Source organism: Cyrtonyx montezumae, unplaced genomic scaffold (assembly GCF_038088225.1).
Source record: "Cyrtonyx montezumae isolate F1298 unplaced genomic scaffold, pur_monq_1.0 scaffold_3, whole genome shotgun sequence".
In the NCBI taxonomy this organism is placed as follows: Eukaryota; Metazoa; Chordata; class Aves; order Galliformes; family Odontophoridae; genus Cyrtonyx; species Cyrtonyx montezumae.
The window spans coordinates 157,279,209-157,293,371 of NW_027072034.1; the positions used below are offsets into that span (position 1 = coordinate 157,279,209).

At 40.5% G+C, this 14,163-nt stretch overlaps 1 protein-coding gene across 2 annotated transcripts in view; it reads right to left on the minus strand.

Moving 5' to 3' along the window:
• Positions 1–570: 570 nt before the first annotated feature.
• The window catches only part of TAF3 (TATA-box binding protein associated factor 3), a 111,520-nt gene continuing 97,927 nt past the window's right edge, over positions 571–14,163 (minus strand). For both annotated transcript variants that reach the window (XM_065743774.1, XM_065743776.1), the window contains 3 exons: positions 7,087–7,342; positions 3,476–3,582; positions 571–2,716 (listed from right to left, as the gene is read on the minus strand). In XM_065743774.1, the coding sequence (XP_065599846.1) occupies positions 2,602–2,716; positions 3,476–3,582; positions 7,087–7,342 (478 nt within the window). In that variant the 3' untranslated portion in view covers positions 571–2,601. The remainder of the gene's footprint in view (positions 2,717–3,475; positions 3,583–7,086; positions 7,343–14,163) is intronic.

The following is a 14,163-nucleotide window of genomic DNA, read 5'->3' on the forward strand; positions in this document are numbered from 1 at the left end:
CAAAAACGCCCGAACTCAAAATGAACAAACAAACTGAACAGCCCTAATTCCGGCAGAGCTTATAAAAATGCAAAAGAAATATGAGCCACGAGATTATGGAAGCAAACACGTGGATCTCGGTCTTTCATTTTCAGAGGAAAGAAGGTCCTTAGCCACCCAGCACTCAGAGGACAACCATTTTTGGAAGCTGATTGTTCTTTTATGCCCCCCAATTCCAGATCTACACCAGCGTAAGTGAAAGAGGAGTCAGGCTCTTCACGGCTGCTGACCGAGGTTGCTCCGAAGCGATGACCCGGAGGTGAAAGGCCCCTTCTCCTGTTACTAATCCCGTGAGCCACACAAGCCTCCTGAAAATGATTCTTTGGTTTTATTACCACCGAGGGTCATTTATGAAATCATAAAACCCTGGGTAGGAAACCAACCCGGCAGCAGTGCACACTCACAGAGATCTCTGTCCCACGGTAGAAGTGCTACAAGTTCTGCCCCTCTTCCAAGCACCTTGAATAATTCAGCTGGTTAAAATGTGAGAAGTTTTGATTAACTGAGCGGAGGAGGAAATGGATAAACAACTTACCAAAAGCTAGTTCTTTATTATTGCAACCAGAAATGACCAAAGACTGCATATTTTGTATGTCTGCGTATTACATGTGGAGGAAAACAAGGATCGGGTTTGAAACATTCAACAATTCAAAAGGAAAAATAGCAAACCCAAGAACTTCCTTGACTAAAACGCGGGCTGATAATTACCAGGGACAGAATGTAAATGAAGTGGCATTGAACAAAGAAGGTAACAGTGCACTTTTAATAAACCAATTTCATCCATATCACCACCGATTTGCAATTTAACAGTTCTATCAGCAAAGCCTCATTTCCCTAACTAGACCGGTACTTTTAAAAACATGACTAATTCACTCTCATTAATATCAATTTGGATGCATTTAAAAAATAACCCTTAATATCCGTGCAACAGGTTAAAGGGCTGTATGCTCAAACCTCAGATGTTTCTCACTGTGCAATCTGAAGTAGAAATATCCCCAAATGAACCTATGAAGTCTAAATGCTCCTTATGGCATCAGAAACAAAGGATGTGTTGTTTTTTATTTCTATTTTTTTTTCCTTTTTCTCAATTTATTCTTATATTTTGTTTAGCTCTGAGACCCACTGTTCCACAATATCTAATACTGATTTTTTATTTTTTTCCTCTCTGCAATTTCCCCCCATCATTGAAAATACAACTCATATTCACTCTATTGGTCTTTCCAAGGGGACGCACAAAGCACAGCAACGTGTCCCTAGGTCTTAACAGCAGCTGGCATATTCTCCACCCCAATGCCAGGCCTGGACGTTTTGGCAAACTCAATACCACTTGTTAAAAAAAATAAAAAAGGAAAAAAAAAAAAAAAAGCTGAGCTCCAGCTACAGATTAACACACTGGAGCTACCATTAAAAGTGCAGAGCCCCTGGCCTAAGCCCTCAATTCAGAAGGCATTTAAGCACATGTATAACTAAGTGTGGGAACAGTCTCCTTGAAGGCAATAGGATTACTCACTTCTTAAGAAGTTACCACATGTTTAAGTATCTGAATCAAGGCCTAATTATGGTGCTGGTTGACTTCTCGTGCGCGCACCACTGGGGCAGATCTCGCCAATCCCTTAAAGCCACAAGGACAAGCGTGTGTCACACAGGCTTTTAATAGCTGCTAGGTTTGTCTTCTGAGGCAAACAAAAATAAAAAGCCTCATGCCCTGAAAAATAAAAAGGTACTTTATAAATATCAGGTATTTACACGTGTGAAACTCTTTCAGTGGGAGGTGGTTTTGCACACCCTTGAAATGTACAAGCCATGAAACGGTACACTGACGAAGACCAAAAAACAAAAAACCAAAGTATAAAATATATTACAGGTCCACCGAAATAAATTCACACGGAAGAAAAAAAATCGACACAATAGAAACTTTTCTTTTTAAAAAATAGAAGGTATATCACAAAAGCTTGAACATGTTTATTTTATGTTAGTACTAAAAATCAAGGGAAAAAAGCTTCTTATATTCTTGTCACAAAAATATTCACCAGCCACTTTTTATTTCCACGTCATGATTATCTGGCTCAGCAGGAGTAGAGACTGAACTGCACCCAGACTAAAGAAATCATTCCGGAACGTCTTCTAGGCTTACAACTTACTGCAATTTATATTTTCTTCTCCTCTCAGCACCTTACTGCAAAGGTTTCAGAGGAATAAAAAGAAAAAACAAATCAAGAAGGAATAGGACAGCTATCTGTATTTACAACATTCGTCTTTGTTGCTGCCGAGCCGCAGGAGCGGTACCATTAACTACCAAAGTCCTCACATCACTCTGTGCAAAAACGGCCCTCCGTAGGTGAGAGACAGCATCAGAATGTACCCAAATCCACCCCCCTGGGCTCACACAGCCTGAGAAATGCAACAGCTCCCAAACAGACAATAGCTCCTTGATTCACTCCAGAGTCAAACCCATAACACCCGGTGATGGAGGGTGAGACGCGAGCACACCGCATCCCTCTGCAACGGAGCCAGGGCAGAAGTGCTGAAACGACTGCACGACTTCAATCCACGGCCCAGTCTTCAGTGTGCCCTGTGCTTCCTTTTCTTGTGTTTTTTATCCTTCTTCTTGTTGGCACACTTGGAGCAGAACCATTGCATCTCTTCTGGGGGCGCAGCCGTAATTCCGACGCAGGGCCTGTGGAGGACAGGAAAACACCGTGTCCTCTTAATGCCACTGTTATTTCTAACCCAAACAAATTAAACTTTTCAGTGAGAGATGGGATCTGGCCTTCTACACGTCCCCCCACCTACTCCAGCAACTATCATTCTGCTGATGAATATAATGATGTAGAAGAAATGCAAAAAAAAAAAAACCACAACAAAACCACATTGCCTTGGAACGAGACAATGTATTGAAAGGACCCTCTGATAAGAAATCACATTAATAGAAAACATGACATAATATGCTAGATTTAAAATCATTTCAAATGCTTATTTAATGCATCTGAAAAAAAAAAGCTCACGATTTTACGTCGCTGTTAAAAAAAAAAGTCTAAAGAGTGATTAATTCCCTCAAACCTTTTATAAGAGCTGACATTTATATTACTGTTCATACAACGCTCCGTAACTTGAAATGTCTGTCTGTACACTCTGTGCTCACAGTCCTGCACTTCTCACAAATTACCAGAATCAGCAATATTTCCTGGCCATTTCAAAAACAACTCTTATCACCAATTCCCATTAATTAAAGTAATGCTCCTTCACAGTTTAAAATCTGCTTTTTCAAATTCCAGGGAAACAGAGATAAAAGTATCATCCGGATGATTAAATTGGACACAGCAAAGCCATTCAAATACTCCCAGTCTCATGAACAACAACAACAACAAAAAGGTTTTAATAATATAGCCACAATCTGCAAGGGAACGGCAGAACAGGATGGATGAGAACAACTTACCAGTGATACCAATCATCGCAGTCATCACAACCTATCATTGGACTGCCATCATCTGGCTTGTTACAGCCAGGACAGAACCAGATCTGGTTACCCCATTCATCTCGGATCTGATGCAAAGAAAAGGAAAGTTAGTTGGTTTTCAGGGCTAAGCAGGCAGCAAAATCAATCTCCTTTTTTAAAGAAAAGAAGTTTGTTGTTTATCCACCAACGCTCGCCACTCTCACTTATGAATTCTCTCGTTGTATGCATTCAGAATTATGCTCACATTGATTTTCCCTATACTGCACTGGACAGCAAAAGCATGCATTTTTCTGCATTGTCCTGTAAACCAGCAAAGCCAGTTATACCACCCGACCTATGCACAGTCATTCACATATAGCAGCCAGGGTTTAGTGACACAATTCCTTCTCTGTCTGTACTACCACGACCAGGAGACCTTTAAAATTCTCCCCTGTTAATGGCAAGAACGAGCTACAGCAGGCTCCTGCATAAGATAACAGTCTTATATGCATGTAACGTATACAGTGCAATGTGTATATATTGCTTTATTACTTATTAGCCAAAGTCTTCAACTCAACTAGCTGATAAGATCAGGATATAAAAAAAAAGTTGTTACTGAGTAACTTTCCATTCCCCTTATGACATTTATGCCACAGTACAATTTACTAAAGGGTAAATGAAACTGGAGAGGCAGATCATTTACAGCATTAGATGGCTGAGCACAGGATTTATCATATTCAGAAGTTTATAAAAAAAATTTAACATTCAGATCGTGCTAGAGCTGTATTTGTATTTTTAAATTTCAAATGCTTTCTTTTATATATACATATATATACATATATATACATTTTTTGGTGTTACACACATGAAAAGCCATCAGAAAGTCCATTCAAAGAAGTGTAAATTAAGAATATAGAGTACAAAATGTCTAGGGTATTACCCTGATTTCATCATTTCTTTATGGAGATTTGCACATTATAACCGAACCTCACAAATATGAATCATTTTGTTCTCAGCTTTTGTGCATTAGTGCAGTTACACATATCTAAGACAATAACTTTTTGCTATCTGCAGAGCTTACAAACGTGGCATTAGAAAGCAGCAGATAAAAATCCCCAAATACTCTTAGAGAAAAAAAAGAAAAGAAGAAAAAAAGCCACTACATGGTGGTCTGTACATCTTACACCACTGCCAGGAAAATCAATAGGAATATACCAAAGCTGTAACCAACACATCACTCTTGACTGCCTCCTCTTAAAGCCCTGAATTTTTTTTGTGATCTAAAACTAGAAGATACAAAGCTCAGGAATATTAAGTAGGGAACAATCCCTTTCTAGCAGCAGTGTGCAGCAGGCAATGTCATATAACAAACTGAATTGCAAAGCTCATTGCAATGATCATTCCTTTCTACACATCTGCTCTCTGTCTGTGGGCACTGACGCCGGGCAGGTGCCCCGTCTGGGTGCTGCCAGCATCAGACAATGCTGCCTGATGTTGCTCCATCAGAAGATGGATTTCCTAACTTTTCCAAACTTAACTTTCCAGGGGGATGGTTTTCTGCAGAATGCTATCTTGGGCTTTCAGAAGACGAAGAGCTGGAGAGGGGCAGGGTGGTTTACATCCACTGAAACCTATCTGGATTTGTTAAACAAGAACTTGGGCTGCCGAATGAGGATGTCAAAATATTGCCTAAGTTCTTTTTCCTTAATGGGTCGTGGAAGAAGGGACAGTATGTGATTGCTGAATGCTATTTTAGTACAAACCATTTGGAGTTAATGATCAGAAAACATTTACTGAGATGCTATCCTGCAAGGAAATCCCACATCATATATTTCAACTGTAACATCGTCCTTCTGTCCTTCCCTGCAGAAGGGAGTTGTGTACCTCTGTCACACTGACTCCAATCCTATCTCTAGAAGAGCTTTCCCATGCAACCTTGGGAAAGCTGTTTCAACATTTTGTGTCCCGATTTCCCTTCATAGTAGAGGCTATTAAAATTATTAATTACTCCTTTTTTTTTTTATCCCCCTAACCTCTCTTTCAGCTTTTTAACTTAGAAACTTCTCACACCAGGAGACTCTCTGTCTGCACAGGTACTTGGATTCTAGCACAGTAAAGCCCTGGTTTCAACTATAAAAACAAAAACAAATAACACAGAGCCTACATAGTAGAATTCTCTGAATTCTCCCTAAGGCACTAAAGTGTTACCACTAAAACACTGCCTTAGGAAAAGTTACAGCTTTTCCTTCCTTGAATGCCCATCACCTCTAAATTATTTGCCTAGAATGCTTACTGGGGAAAATTGGATGTAGTACAGTATTTTGAAAACGTTTCTCTCCTGGAGTGAATTGCAAAGCTCCTGGACACTGTTGTAACACGTAAGTGTGACATTGCTCTTAGGGTGTGATAAGGAAGGTAAGGATGCATATCCTTCATCCCAAAGATATGCACAGCCTATGTGAGGTAGTTGAATACTGTAACCAACTCTGGAGTGAAATGTAGCAGCTGTTTAAATAGAGACCAGTAACACAATACAGCAGTTGAAGTCAAGCAGGGAAGAGCACCTTCTCCATTAGAAACAACAGGGTAGATTTACACTAGGAATCGTTATAAAAACAGGAAGAGAAAAAAAAAATCATGCACGTATTGCAATTGAAGTACAGAAAGCTCTGTAAGAAAAGCAAGTTTCAGGTGTTTTAAATGGTGAGAGTTTTAAACTGGTACCCGCTATAGATAAGCAAGGTGTCACCATCCAAGCTGGAACTTAGCCAGGGCAGGGAGGATTACAACACTGCTGCTATTGTTGGTGGTATCTGCTGCTCTTCAGCGATTAGAAATGGTAGGGCTATAGGACTACCACCTTACACTGCATCTAGAGTAGAAATTTTCCACAGCAGAACAGTCCTAGCCCTGCCCAGAGTTGTGTCTATGCTTGTTTAGAGAGTTCAGTCCCTTCATTGTGTTGGATGGGAGACTTGGAAGGGGCCCTCGGCAGCCTGAACTAGTGGCTGGTAACCCCATCCATGGCAGGGGGGTTGGAACTGAAAGGGCTTTTAAGGCCCTTTCCAACCTAAGCCATTCTATGATTTTCTATAGTAATTAAGAAGTTTTAATGGTACCAGAGAGAGGTCAAGCTCAGAGCATGTCCACAAACTCAGATGCACAAACACATGCAATTTCTGTATGTTGGAGAAAGCAGGATAGAGAACAGTGCACTCTGCACACTTCAAATGAGGGCTAAGTCAGATTCTTCTGACTGACAGCAAAATCTATGGTGAGTCTGACATCTGAGGTTTCAATTCAGGGCTTACGAAAGTATCTATAAAAAAGCATCGCCTCCAAACATAAATGCTCTAGGTGAAAATACCAAGCGGGATACAACTGGACTTGCTGGAAGAAATGTAAATGTTGGGCTGAGAGCACAGAAAAAAAATTAACTCAAGCAATAGAGTGATTAACCCTTCCTAGCAAGTGTGAGGAAGCAGCGGACAGAGAAGAGAGCAACATCACAAGTTCAGTGCCACCAGTCTGAAGTGATGAGTCACCACGAAGCTCAAGAGTTCAGGAGATGAATGTCACTGGGACAACGAATGGCAGCACGTGCTACCTACCACGTAAGTACTGACGGTCTCAGTTACCACGCTCCTGACGGGAGCTTTGGAGCCTCCAGCTGCAGTGACAGCTGGGGATGCTGGTGGAAGTAGGGCGGGTGAGACTGTAGGCTGTGGAGGAGCAGGAGCTGGAGCAGGAGGAGGGGTGACGTGCACAGGAGCTGGTACTGGTGATGGCACGGGTGGAGGTGTCTTGGGTCGGCTCACAGGAGTAGCAGGTTTGGCTTCTGGGGCTGGCACCACTTTGCTGATGACTCTGTAGGACCGAAAATGGGGATCGTTAAGAGTTGGTGGAAAAGAAAGCAACGATTGATCACTGGGTAGATATAAAGAAAATATAGTACAGCTAATTCACATCACGTTTAAGTCAGCGCAGAGGCTGTTTCAAGCCAACACAAGGATTGCTCTTATTGCCACATCCATCCACAGATCCTGACTACTGGACAGGATAAAGTACAGAGCTATTACAAAGTGAATGCCAGGACAGCCTGAACCACTCTGCAGCCTGCTGTCATATAAATATTCTCTGTGGCTTTACTAAACCTTGTTTCGTTAAGTTTTATTACATTAGCTCAATTTGTGGGAAATATAAGAAAGGAAAGTTAATCAGCTGTGAACAGCACTGATTGTAATCTTCAAACTGCGAGACGATATCATCCTCTTAAGATTCTACATTAGGGGGTTCTGCAAATATTTGCTAGTTTGGTATTTCTTTCCTCAAATGTTTACGTAATCAGCAGTAGATCTAGTCAGGACAAATAAATGACGCACACTATATACTCTGCAGTTAAAATATTGCTACTTACTCGAGTAGCTGAAGTAGACAGGATGTAGCTCTAGTAAATACAAAGTATAGAATAATCTTACCCAGGAAGGGGGATACATGGAGGACCCAGTATTTCTTAACAAATGTTAGTATATAGTGTTATTGATGTGCATACATTTAACAGACAAGGCCCGTACTATAAAACTCCAGACTAGAAACACAGGGAGAAGCAGGACATTTTAGAAAACAAAACAGAAAAACCCCAAACAAAACACTGGTTAGGACTATTTGTTTTTACCACATTTTGGTAAATCATTTAACTTATTTACATTTGAATGGTAACTGTGGGAGTACAATTAATTTGTGTAGGGACCAGATGAAGAAGGAAAATTAAAGAAAGGTTACACATTCCAGAGAGGAGGACATCTAAGAAAGAAAAAAAAAATAGGAAAGAGGAAAACCATGATGAAAATCAAGTTGGAACCAGTCCTGAGAACCAGAGGAGAAAAGCCAAGCTCCACTGTCAGTGATAATCTTGCAGGCAACATCAGAAGTTACTGCCATTCAAAATGTAGTATTGATAGAATCAGAGACATTCAAGTCAATAATCCAAGTCATCAATTGAGAAAAAGTTGGAACTACACAACATTTAAAGTGTGGCTGAGAGAAAGTGTTTTCTCCCAAGATATGCTACTTATACTAACTAAATCAGAACAATGGAAGGTTTTAGGAAAAATAAAGAGAAAACAGAGCAATGGGTTTGGGACTCTTGACTAGTCTGCTAACTCTGTCAACACATCAACCTTCTGAGACCTCACAGAAATGACCATTGGAAGAAAAACAAAACTGAGCACGTTTAGAAACGTACACAGGAGCAGAATCTAAAAGCCATCTGATGAATTTCCTGGCCATCAGCTGAAGACATGCATACCACTCGATGTTCCAGTTGTTGCTTCAGATACCTAATTTGGGAGCTCAGGTTTCTTCACATGCGTCAGTAAGGTGACAGTCTGAGTCAAAATACAGCACTCCTAATGCACTGTATGTGACTTACAGAAGGACCATGTCACTCCAGAAGCAACCTATACATCAACTCCAGCAAACCTTCTCCTGGTAGAGTACATTGGAAAAGTCACTTACCTTCCACCAGGAAAGTTTTCTCTTTGGCTCTTGAATGTCTATGATGCACTTCTGGATCAATGAAAATCTTAGCACTTGGCTCAATGGGGCTCCTTAGAGACTGGCCACCAAGGTTACGATGCACAAAATCACTGAAGAACCCAAGTTGGAAGGCAACCACACATATAATTGAGTTCAACTGCAGACTCCACACAGGACCATCCAAAATTCAAACCCTATGTCTGAGAGCATTGTCCAAATGCTCCTTGAACTCTGGCAACTCGGGGCTGTGCCCACTGCCCCCTCTGGTGCAGAACCTTTCCCTAACAGTCCTCTGGGCTGCCAGGGCATGCTGCTGGCTCATACTCCAGTTCTTTGGTGCCTTCAGTCATTCACTGTTTCCAAAGCTGAATGCCTAAGACCTTGAGGGTGGGCAATGCTCCCATGGCTTGCAAAGCCAACTTGTGACTTGCAAGCCACCTCTTATTAAAAAAGAAAAGAAAAAAAAACCAACAAACTCTTGACATTAATGAGGGAGGGGAGGGATGAAAAGCAAAATATGTGGCCCAGTCAAAGTCATTCAGACATCATAATTCTTTCTTCAACCCCCATTTTTACCCCACTCCAAGTAAACAAAGTCCTGCTATGAGTTCTTCAGGAAGTCAACCCTTCCCTAGTCTGGACTAGGAAACATATAAGCTAAAAGAATTTTAAACACAACTTTACAGACAATGTAAACAGTTTAAAAGAAGAATTAGCTAATACAATTTGAATAAGAGTGACCAAGCCCAACTTAAGTATTAAATTAAATTACAGAGTTTCCTGGTCAGATAAAGCCAGGTTCCCCACCTGATATAGGGTCTTCGAAAGCCACTCTGATAATAACTGCAGAAACTGTAGGGAACATCACAAATGAAATCTTCAAAAACTACAAATATTCATTAGCGGGTGACACATACTCATTGATTGGCTGGTTTGCTTGAAGCATGCAATTAAGACATGCTCAGTATATAGGGCAGCTTGTTTATCTTGATTTTTAGAACTCAGTTATCAAAACGGGAGATCGGCATTTTGGAGCACGCTTGGCCCTACCACTCCCTTGGGCTAATAAAGTTCTGAGACTTAAGACTCTGGAGTGGAGAAATGAATGGCTTTGTGCTACACCATTAGAGATGATGGGGTAATCTCAGAGAGGGTGGTTGGGCCTGTCCTCCTTCCCAAAAAAGGGGCTTGCACACACAGTAACAGAGAGGTGGGAAGAAATCAAAGGGAAATAGCAGTCCCACGACTAATAATTAATGTTACTTCAGACTTGGAGAGAAACCTGATATCAAAACAGTATGTAAATGATGGCTAGATTTATGAGATCTATTTTACAGACAAGAAAAGTGAGGCACAGAGCACACTGCAAGTAGGCGGTACTCGCTACAGAAAAGCTTCAGTACTACTGCTACTGAGGCCCATGCTCGGATTTAAACTGCACATTTGGACATCACCATAGCTACACTGCTACATTCCTTCCAAATGTGCCTACAAAGTCAAGGCTTGTAGTTTACAAATCTGTAAGTATGATGCCAAGTAAGATGAAAACACCCCTCCCCTCCCCTCCTCATTGCTCAAGGTCCAAAAACTCTAAAACCAAGGCTGGATTCATAGTTTTCATGGTAATCAAACACAAATGAACACCAATCACCATCTACACACGTGGAGTCCCAAGATCAGAATTACACTTCTCTGCATGCTGCTTGCCTGGCAATGTATCACATGCATATTCTGCACTGAAAGATAAAAATCAAAGCTGTTTTTGAATCAAAACAGTTGCCCCAGAATGAAGAGGTGTGAGAAAACCCTTGGAATAGATGTGGTAACAAGAGCCTTCATAAATCATAACTAAAGGCTACCACTCCCTTAAAAAAAAGAGAAAAAAAATGAATTAATGTAAATACCGTGTATCTGGTTGTGTCCAACCTAAATTCTCTTTGGATTTCTCCTTAAATGCTAACAGGACTGTATTTCATACAGAACCTCAGTGTATTTATAATTGAACACATGTGCTGATAACCAGTTTAAAGTAAACCTCTTAACAATGGCAGAGTTAATGAAATCCCATTTTTGTCATTACTCCAGGGCAATCACTCTGTTCACATAAGACAGATCCAAACCCAAATGGTAAGAAAACTGTGTTGGCTCACAAGATCTCAACTGAGATCTTTAGTGTCATGACAGGTCAGTCAGTTTATAATCGCTTCTAACTGGCATGAGCTGTAACATGCTACATCTGGAGCAAAATGAGGCTCCAAGGTGTGAAATAGTTTCCTATCTTTGGAAGTAATTTATTTGATTTCATTTTGACCCTTACGGCTGAAAGCCCCATTGACTGCCTCACATAAACAGTGGGAAAAGACATGTGCATCCAAAGGAAATGGCTTTTCAAAAATAGGATATGAGCCACAGAGCTGAATGATTGCTATGGGTGATAGGCTCCAAAAATATGCTGTATCAGTACTGAGAAAGGTATGATCCAGAATCACACAGGCTCTGCCTAGAAGAGGAACAACATTGTTAAAGCTCTAATTGTTTTCCAAAGCCAGGATCTATTTCTAAGCAAGGAACAGGAGCTCGAGGACCTTTGTATGCAGGAAAACATCACCAACAACTACACCAATGTAATTATAACAAGCACAACTGCCATTCACATTATTATGGGTGATATTTTTATCTATTAGTGTTGATATTCCCTTATTGATACAAGTTCCTCAATGCTAGAAAATGAGGTGATGTTAACTACTTTGATTACTGAGAAATCTCACACTTGTGACTGAGATTGTTTCACTAGAGAAAAAGAAATGCAAGAAAAACTCAAAGACCTATGGGTAAAAGTGTCAAAAGCACCCAGGGGAATTAGGAACATTTCCATATGGTTTAGATTCCTCACAGATTAGAAGCGATTTTGAAAATTTTATTCCAACCCTGGAGGAGAATCGGTGTAATTTAAGCTCTGTAATGTAAGCTAATTCCCATATTACTTTTAGAAAGGGAAATTTAGTTTTTATCTCTCTTATGCCCTCCTGAATATTTTATTCTGTGCAAACAAGTCGTATTGGCAAATAGAAGCTCCACAAATATGTGCTATGACCAGCTCGCGTGCTTGCAGAGTGCCAAAATGCATCAAACCTCCAGCCAAGCCTCTAGCAATTTTGCAAGTGAAAAGACTTCAATATGTAACCTTGAAATACTTATAAAAACACATTTTCATGTGATTAATTGCTTGCAATGTTACATTCTTCTCTACCAAAGGGAATGTGTGTTCAAAATATCATCCACTCCCGTGGACTTTCTCTGGCCTAATGTAGGTGGCAGAGGGTCTGTGTAAGTGTACAGAGCTTAGATGGTGCCCATGGAGCTCAACAGCTCATTCTTCATTTCAACACTATGGCAAAATCCTGCAAACACCCCTTCCTGGACAAATGAATCTAGCAATTTCAAAGGCAGCGTGTCACCTAATCCCATTCACAAGTTTACTGAGCCTCATCTTAAAACCAGTTAATCTTTTTGTCCCCACTATTACCCTGTTTCAGGATCACCCTGCTCTGGTGGCACAGAAACCTCTTCTAATTTCCAGCCTCCATTCATAGCCAATTAATTCCCATTTGTTTTTGTGCCAACATTATTCTTTACTTAAATAGCTTTCTCCTTCCAAAATGTTTATTTGCCTGCTGTACTTGTAGCCAGCAATCATATCCCCTCTTCACATGCAAGGCAAAACACACAAAGTTGTTCTCCTGTCATAACACAGGCAGCCCCATGCTCACTCTTAACAGTGCTCCAAGGTCCTCTTTACATCTGCTCTCTACAATTCACTGTTCCTGAACACAAGCAGTGTTCAAGAATTGAATATAACATTTCAGATGAAATATCAATAGGCTCTTGTGTGACGGGTCACACACTTCCACTATCTCAGCTAAAATTACCACTTGCAATGCATTCTATGGTCACGCTTGCATCACGTTGGTAAATGTCATTCTGCAGTCAACTAACGATCTCTCACCCACTTAATTCACCGACTGTACTGATAGACCTACTGACCAGCTCTTTGCTTCTGGCTGAAATTTCTTTTGGCACTCTTCAAATACGAAGCCTAAACTGCAATTAGTTTTTAATTGAATTAAAAAGGATTTTTTTTTCCTTCCCCACTCCTTCTAGACAACCATCATGTCCCCAGCTGTACCTCAGTGTTCCTTCGACCTCACTGACAAAAAATGTCCTCAGTGCTCTGCATCCTACTGTGACTAAATTTTTAATGAAATTATTAAATCAGATCAGTGCTGAAACATATTCTAGAGCATGTTTACTAGTAACCTCCTCTCTGGTTAGATAAGCTCTCTTGTAACTCTCAGTTGCTATCTTTCTTTGAGCTAGTTCCTTTCAACTGAACAGTTCCTCTACTAATCCTCATCTTTGCCAGCTTCACTATGAGAGTATTAGACTTCCTCCTAAAATCCAAGGAGCTCGGATTTGCCATCATTCACCCAGAAGACAGCATCCCTTCACCTGAAGACAGGACAGCTGTCAATTTTATTCCACCCATGCACATACGAGTGTTCCAATTCTTCTTCACTGCAGCTGAGACTTTCCCTTGGAGGGGATGCGACCTGATCAAGCACTCAGCAACTACTTAAGTCACGTACTGCACGACTGTGAGGTGGAAGCAGTCACACTAGGCACTGAGATGCATGGCAAAAATATCAGCCCTTATTTTCCAGCTCTCATGGGGACTGCCAAATGGACCACACTAAGCTAGAAAATCAGCTGTTCTATCCAAGATTGATATCAAGTTGGTTTGGCATGGTTTTCTTACATTTTGTGTTTTACTTCATTTATTTCCAAGCTTTTAAATCGCTCTTCCTTCAAAACTTGTAATTATTTGTATTGCTGCCATCAGCTGTCTAGAACACTTTTCTTTTTCAGCATTTCTACTTTTATATTATTTATTAAAACAGATATAACCAACAATAATTTTTAAAATAAAACTAAAAGTTTTCAAAAATTACTTGTCCCCTAGTCTGTAAACTCACAGGCCAGCTATTTTGTAACTTAGAAGGAAGATTATCCCCTTTTTTGACATCAGTGTGCAAACACCCCTCTATGTCGCTTCTTAATCTGTTAAAGTTAACTTTCACCACTCTCAATCT